Source organism: Eulemur rufifrons, chromosome 28, assembly GCF_041146395.1.
Source record: "Eulemur rufifrons isolate Redbay chromosome 28, OSU_ERuf_1, whole genome shotgun sequence".
Classification (NCBI taxonomy): Eukaryota; Metazoa; Chordata; class Mammalia; order Primates; family Lemuridae; genus Eulemur; species Eulemur rufifrons.
Genome location: NC_091010.1, coordinates 59948093 through 59956319, shown reverse-complemented (window position 1 = coordinate 59956319; position 8227 = coordinate 59948093). Strand labels below are relative to the sequence as shown.

General features: G+C 38.4%; 1 protein-coding gene across 1 annotated transcript in view; it reads right to left on the bottom strand.

Moving 5' to 3' along the window:
* Positions 1-2143: 2143 nt before the first annotated feature.
* Positions 2144-8227, bottom strand: part of SLC18A2 (solute carrier family 18 member A2) — a 38697-nt gene continuing 32613 nt past the window's right edge. The window contains exon 16 of the mRNA XM_069460489.1: positions 2144-4439. Within this exon, the coding sequence (XP_069316590.1) occupies positions 4335-4439 (105 nt within the window). The 3' untranslated portion in view covers positions 2144-4334. The remainder of the gene's footprint in view (positions 4440-8227) is intronic.

Below are 8227 nucleotides of genomic sequence, written 5' to 3'. Positions count from 1 at the left end.
TACTTTACCTCACAAGATTGTTTTGAGGAAGACAATAGCATAACTGCAAAGTGCTTTGAACAGTAAAAAGCTATACAAATAAAAAGTATAATGAGAAAAACATTTTTGAGGGTAGAAAAGTTATTCTACTTTTAAAATCAATAGCCAACTCTCATACCTATTGTTATTTTATCAAGTGAAATATTGATACACTAAATACCTTTCCTGGTCAAGTTTATAACAAAAATATGTCTATTACCCCCCTTTTTAAAAGAACACTGCTATAGGAGACTTTACACACCAAATTCCCTGAAAGCTGAAATGTTCCATAAACATGCTTGAAACAATCTACCCAATGTATAACCACATTTCATCCTATAAAAAATAACCATTGATAACATGGAAGGTGGCGTGTCTAAGTAGCTGGTGTTTATTGACTAAACCATTGGATGTTTTAGAGATACCCAAGCATGCTGCTGAAACATGCATTTGAAAGAGCCGTAGAAATAATGCAAAACTTTGGTTTCATAAGAACCTACTAATATTTTAAAAGTATTTAACTCTGTAAAACCACAGTTATGGAAAGCTCAGTAATGCTGCTAATGACATTTGTAAAATATACCTTTAACGTAGTGCAATATTTTTATATCTACTGGGAGAAGGCAGTAGAGGCATCGCAGTTGTACTTCAGTGCAAGGGGGGAACACTATAGAGAGCCTAGAGTGTATAGTAAGGTATAAGGCTTCAATGGAAAAAGTTGTATTATATTACATTACTGATGTAATCTTGCTGCCATGCTATGTTATCAATAGCTAAAAAAATAATAAAGACTACCACAGAAAACAAGAATATCTTCATTTGCTAACATTTAAAAAGGGATTGCTACACCTCTATGGTATAATTTGGCCATGCAGACAAGCTTATCAAAGCCCACTTTTGCTAAACAAAATTGCTATTTTACAAATTTCTCAAAAGCATTGTTTCCTTGTCGATTATCAAATTTATGGATTTGCCTGCTATATGTTAGCAATGAGACTATTTAAAGTGTATTTTCTACATTGGTATTTAGATGAATGGGTTAGACAAACTGAGCAACATTTTAGCAATCATAATAGGCTACATTTCTTCATATCAAGCCTTATATTCTTCAATATCAGAACCACTTGAAATACTATATGGATATTTTGTGACTCTGGGAGGAGAAAACAACTTTAAAATATTGAGAGTACTGTCAAGTTCTAAATTTATATCTGAACTTTTTGAAGGCAATTTGAGAATATTTGGCCTTCACTAATACTAAGATAATAAAAAATAAAATCTTAAGTCCCCTAAAAGGGAGTAAATTTAAAATCAATTTAAGAATATATTGTTTTGGGGCAGGGCATGGTGGCTCACACCTGTAATCGTAGCATTCTGGGAAGCCAAGGCAAGGAGGATCACTTCGGGTCAGGAGTTCGAGATCAGCCCAAGCAAGAGTGAGACCCTGTCTCTACAAAAAATAGAAAAATTAGTCGGGTGTGGTGCCATGCACCTATAGTCCCAACTAGTTGGGAGGGTAGGACAGGAGGATGGCTTGAACTCAGCCGTTAGAGGCTGCAGTGAGCTATGATCATGCCACTGCACTTTAGCCAGGGCAATAAAGGAAGATTGTCTCAAAAAAAAAAAAGTCTTAATTTCTAAATTGAGAGAATAGCTTTCCTTACCTTTTGAGTCATAGATCCCCTTTAAGATCTGATTAAAGCTGTGGACTTTTATCCCCAGAAGATATACATGTACACACCATTCAAAATGTCCCTAATTCCAAGGGTTTTACACAACCCACGTTAAGCACCATTAATATGTCAAACAGCTGGATATCATACTTACTTTCCTCAGATACAGTTACTTGTTTAGAATAATCGAGACAACACTAAGTTTATGGATGAAAGGATAACTTACTGGTCTTTTCCACATTGACATAATGTAGCTAGTTACATATTCCAATTTAAAACAAATCGTGGAAAACCAAAACACATGGTCAGACTAACCTGGAGTGGCTTTTACCTGATGCCTGTAAGCACAGAAGAATAGTTTTAAATTAAATATCCACAGTCAAAATGATACCACCTTAGGTATTTTATTCCAACAACATTTGGTTTATAAAAGAATACAAACTGGCACAGTACATTGTTCAGAAGATTTATTAAGTAAACTAGCTAAAACATGACTTGGACAGATATACTTAGCAGTCAAAAGAAAGTTGAATATTCATTGCTACCTCATCTGTTTATTACCAGGTACAAACATAAAGACCACCTCTGTTCAAAAAACATGTTCAGATTGCTAGGTGTTCTTTGTTCTGATACATACATTTTTTTTAAAATCCTTTTCACAATCTTGCTAACCCAGAATATTAGTCATATAAAAGACCTTGTAAATTTTTTTCCTCAGATACAACATATCTTTTACTTCCAAAACATTTCTGAAAAATTCATGTATGTCTTAACCCAAGGGATCAACATCAGGCCTGCCTTTGCCATTCTTACAGAGGCTGAGCCTTAAAGCCAAAAATAAAACTGGAATAAAGTGTATGGTATTAGAGGAAGGAAGAATCAGAAACCCTCATGAAGAACCAACTGGTATCACGTTCCTTGTTAAGGCTCTCCCCCCCTACAGAAGTAGAAACTGTCTTGCCTTTTTTTTTTTTTTTCCGGCCACATAAGAGTGCCACGCCATCTTGTGTACGTTGCTCATTGCAAATAAGTGAATAAGGAAGCTTGTTTGCTTCAAACACGCTGCACTTGGAAACCAGACTTCAAATCTGGAAGCCACACACACAAGCTTCATGAAGCAAAGAAAGTATCAGCTGCTTTCCTGGAGAATAAGCAATGGTCCTAAGGTTGAGGAGTCTTTGTTCTAAAGTTCTTTTGCTCCTTGATGTCCAAGTTAACACAAACACAGTTTTAGCTTAACAAAACTGACATTAATTTTTGTTTATGATTATAGAACTGCAGAATTAACAAGTAGTTAATTTGAGACATCTTCACACTCCAGTCATATCTCATACAAAACAAAAACTGACAATGTTCACTAACAGTATTTGCTGTTGCACTGAAAAGGCACATCAATATTTTGTCACGCTTAGAAAAACTATACTACGCTGCACACTAAATGATACTGTTAACACAACATTTTTACATGTTTGGTTTTTCTTTTCTGCCTGTGAAAGGGGATGAGTCCTGACCACCCTTTTTTTTTTTTAACCCATTTTCCTAATATATGATCGAAGACAAACAATTTCATTCTTCCCATCTTCATTAAAAATTTGTTTTCACATTGATGTGAACAACTTTCAGGAAGTCTAGAAAATAATTTTAGAACGTAAAAGTAATAGATCCCTAGAAAACACTTGGATAGCCTGCAAACAGGTATAGTCTAATAGTATAGTCTGATTTTCTAAGTCAGCAGCTATTGGCCTATCAAGTTTCTTTTTGTAAAACTTGAACTAGGTGTTGATAAACTTTATCATGGTTTAAACTACCTTAACAGTGTTACATGTACCCTCAATTTTCTTTCATCCAGTAAGAATCAAGTATATATCTTAAAGGGAAAGCTGCTAATTCAAAACATTTGGGTGCTTTTCTCTGCTTTCAGAACAGTTACTATTTTTCCCTTGTTGGCTTTAATGTTTGCTGCCAACCACATGACATGTAAACATAATTTACAACCATCTCTTTCCAGGTAGGTGATTATATAGAAAACTAATGCCACTTAAGATTTATGGATAAATCCAAAAGATGACTGACTCAAGTTCTTGTCCCCTGCACATGAATAACTAGCTTTTAACTCATAAATATGCTGATAGTAACTACAAGTTAAATAACACTCATTGTCTATATAATATATGCTGTCTTACTTGATTCTGTTTTCCAGACTTCCTTCTAGTTTCTCTTGTTGGAAGAGTCTCAGAGATAATGTGTGCTTTAATTTTAAACACTCATTACCAATATTCAGAAAAAATATAAGATTTTTGCCCAAGTGTTCATGAATGTAAGTTAAAAAATTATATTTGATTTGGATTCAAATATTTATAGATTTACACTATACCTATTTCGTCAAAATATATTGTATAATATTTAATAAAATCAAATACATAAAATAAAGTTTTAACACTATTTATACAAACCCCTAGAAAAGCTTCTTTTTCTTTATAAGGCCGTTGGCAATCGATCATAATCATGGAAAAGAAATAATAACCTTTGGTTGTTTTCCTCTTTCACCAGGGATGGATGATATGACTAAGACAGTTCTGGATGAGTCATTTCACTGGAAACACTGTTTTATACAATTAAATACTTTGATGACTTTTGAGGATCTCAGTCACTTTCAGATTCTTCATCATCGCCTATCGGATATGACTGGATATTATTCTGAGTGTACATTTTTGTTTTAATAGGACAGTTGTGATCCATGAGAATAGCCTAAAAGAGAGCAGAGTGCAAGCATATTAACTTCTTGTTTCATAAAGATAGAACAGTTTTAACTTACTGTTTTTAAAGATTACTAGTTTGAAAGCTATGTATTATTACTCATATTAACCGATCATTTGGAGCAATCACCAGGTATCTGGCCTAGAAGCCCTGGAGTTCTACCCTCTGAAAATTCCAGGCAATAGGAGATGGCAGAAGCAGTCTCTGCGGCATTGTTGGTACACCTGTCAGAGGCCATGAGTCAATTCTGGGAACTTACACTCTACGAAGCAAAGGAGAGGCAGGTTAGGTTTAAAAAGAGTTATGTCTTGGACTTGGGGTGGGGACATCCTGGAGGTCACCCAGTACAACTTCTGTTGGCAGGCTTCCTTGTGCCGTCACATTTTGCAAGGACAAGGACGTGCTCTCTCCCTAATGAGGCCAAGTCTCCTGTAGAAACGTACCTAAGGCTACACTAAAACCCATCTCCATTGTTTCCACTCATGGATCGGGTTCTGATATCTTCACAGACATAGCCCCTTGGAGGTTTTTTTCCTTAGGCTAAACATCCTAGGGCTTTTATCTTTTCATAAATGTAATTTCCAGACCGTGTCTCCCCACATCCTGGCTGTCCTCCTCTATCTCACGTGTATGATTTTTTTAAAAAACATATTCTTCTTCTGACGAACATGAAATTCTCATGCCCTTTATTGTTACTGAAAATCAAACAAAAAACAATGTGACCAAAAAACAGTGATACTTTGTTTTCAAACCACACCTTCAATAAGCACTTGTCAATTATTCCTCCTGAAAGTGGATAGAACCACGCACGCAGTATGATTACACAGCTGACATTTATCATGCCAGGACCATGCATCTTATATTACTTCAACTTCACAATAACCCTGTGTGGCAGGTTGAAAAAACAGACACAGGGCGGTTAAAGAATTTGACCAAGGGATGTACAGCCAGAATGGGGCAGGCAGGAGCCTCAGCAGCCTCAGGGCAAAGCCCACTGTTGCAGCACCCCATGGTAGCTGGAAGAGTGCAGAGGACGGCAGTGGGATGTCAACTAAAATGAATTCTCACCAAGTATGTTTCACAGAGCTTTTTCTCCTTCACGTGAACTACTCCCCCAGTATCTTTTTGTGCAGTTTGCAAATCTAAATGGATTAAAATGTATCTGATGTCAGCCTATTACAACCCATCTTGGGTTGTAGCTCTTGTCCCACAGATTTGATAAGACTCCACTCAGCGCTTAACTCATTTATCATTTCCCAAGACATTCTCAAATGATCGTCCTGTGTGACATGTGCAGATAAGGACCTCCTTGACCCTCTGAGGCTGCCAGCTCAACTTGTCAGCTTCAAATTTAACTGTTTCTCATTATGCTGCTTGCCAAGTGAACTGATATTTAATAAAGAGCTCAATTTCTAAAAATAATTGAGGCAACAGACTTTGTATCCCAGGACCATTCTACCTACATTATACAAAGGTTTAACCCTTCTAATAACTAAATGTCTCATCCTCCAGATTAGTAATTCTCAAAGAAATGTGCCCAAGGATCACTGTGGAGTGTGGAGGGGTGAAGCAGGTTAAAAATGAAATTCCAGGTCCCTACCCTCGCATGACAGTGGTGTCGACAAGCTTCAAGAAACACTGTCCTATTTACATGGCATTATCTGAGACTACAGCGCAGTCATTCAGCTGACAACAGCTTACGGGGAAACTGCTAGGTGTTGTGTCGGTGCCCTTAAGCTACTACCAAGCAAAGCAGTTACCTTCCCGCGTGGGTAAGCACAGGTCCTCCAGGGTCCCAGGGGGAGGACTCACCGTGGGTTAGGTGCCCAGGAAAAGCAATACAGGAGAGGTGGGCATTGAGGTGAACCTCAAAAGATGGATTTGGACAGCAAGGGAGGTGACAATGAGCAAAATACAGGTTATTTACCAAGCAGGACACAAAGTAAGCCTGCCTGGCCACCACGGAGATCTGGTGAGGAAGCACAGTGAGACGGCAGCTGGAAGAACGCCAGGCCTGGGGCCTCGCCCCTGACTTAGCCCACAGGCAGCGAGGTCACCTTAGAAAGAATGGCCGTCACTCTCCCTTACTCACAATTACCTGCCATCTCCTGGTTTATCCACAACAGACCTGAATATATGTATTTGTTAATCTGAGGACCCCCAGAACCTAGGACAGCGCACGTAATATGAACGCAACAAAAATCTGCATTGCAGGGAAAGAAGTTCAGTCAGACTGGTTATTTGGCATCATACAGACTCAAATGACTGGAATTTGTCAATTTATCCAAACCATATTTGTCCACAGCCTATCTGTTTTCAGGTAAAGAAGTTTTCTTCCTCAAAGTGTTGTTTTATAGCTTTTAAAACCTAGCTTATTGGCTTCTGAATTTCTCTTCAAAGGTTTATTGTGCAATAGCTGTACTTTTTTTTTTAAAAAAAGTTATACATGATTAAATAAGCGTGATGGGCCAGGCAAGGTGGCTCACACCTATAATTGCAGCCCTTTGGGAGGCTGAGGCAGGAGGATCACTTGAAGCTAGGAGTTCGAGACCAGCCTGGGCAACATAGCAAGACCTCATCTCTACAAAAAATTTTAAAATTATCCAGGTGTGGTGCTCACCTGTCATCCTCACTACTCAGGAGGCTGAGGCAGGAAGATCACTTGAACCCAGTAGTTCAAGGTTGCAGTGAGCTATGATTCTGCCACTGCACTCCAGCCTGGGCGACAGAGCAAGACCGTGTCTCTTAAAAAAAACAGCCAGGAAAAGAGAGGCCTGAATAGCATCAAGTGGTAAGTCCAGTGCGTAAGGAACAAGTCCAGGGAGGCCTGTGGAGCAGGTAGGTAAATTAGACCAGCTCTCCACGTGCTGCTGTGGGGAGGAGGGTGGGTTCAACTCTCAACCGAGTAGAAAATCCAAACAAGGGGGTTGGCATTTGAATTCAGAGCAAAGCCCACTTACTGAGAAGTGAGCCCTCACCCCTGCCAAATGCCTAGTTCATGAGTCAGGATCTCCAAAGTGGTAAAAATTTGTTGGACCAAGTGAAGTGTAAAGGTAATACAGACACAAAGCTGGGACAGTGAGAAAATGAAAGCATTAAAAAAGGTAAGAGCTCTGGTCTTCGAGACTTTGATGGGTACCAGGCCTTTTTACCATATCTAGAAAAAAACAGTGGTGGCTTTGCAGCCACTATGTAAATGCCCTGCAAAGGGAAAAATTTCTGTAAATGGATTATACTACTATGAGGAGCATATTTGGTCTCATTAGCCTCAGGCCATGCCTTCCTTGCCAAGCCATGGCATCCAGAAAACGGAGTTGTTGCTCGAAGGGCTTTATGGGACAACTATCAGGGCCATCCAGTAAAATCAAGCTGCGATCAAACCACCTAATTTCCTGCCGAGGCAATAATCAGAAACTTAAAGAGTAAAATGAAGAAACATACCCTGTATTTAAAAATAATTCTTCAACCTGGGGAAAAAAAATCCATGCCAGAACACAGCTCTTCTCAGCTGGGTATTTTGAGAGTTTACGGGCTACTATGTAATTGTCTTACAACAAACACATTTTTCTCAAGTGGCAGTGTTGACATTTCTTATACTTGCAGAGCAACTTGAGTAACAAACTTCCTCTTCTACCTATACTAATAACACTGATTATAAAAAACAGAAACCCAGTAAACCAAATGGAAGAAAAACACAGCGTTCACAAACAGGTTCATGGTTCTATGACTTTGCGATCCATGAAAATAACATTAGATCTTTCAATATAAAACACCTTAAG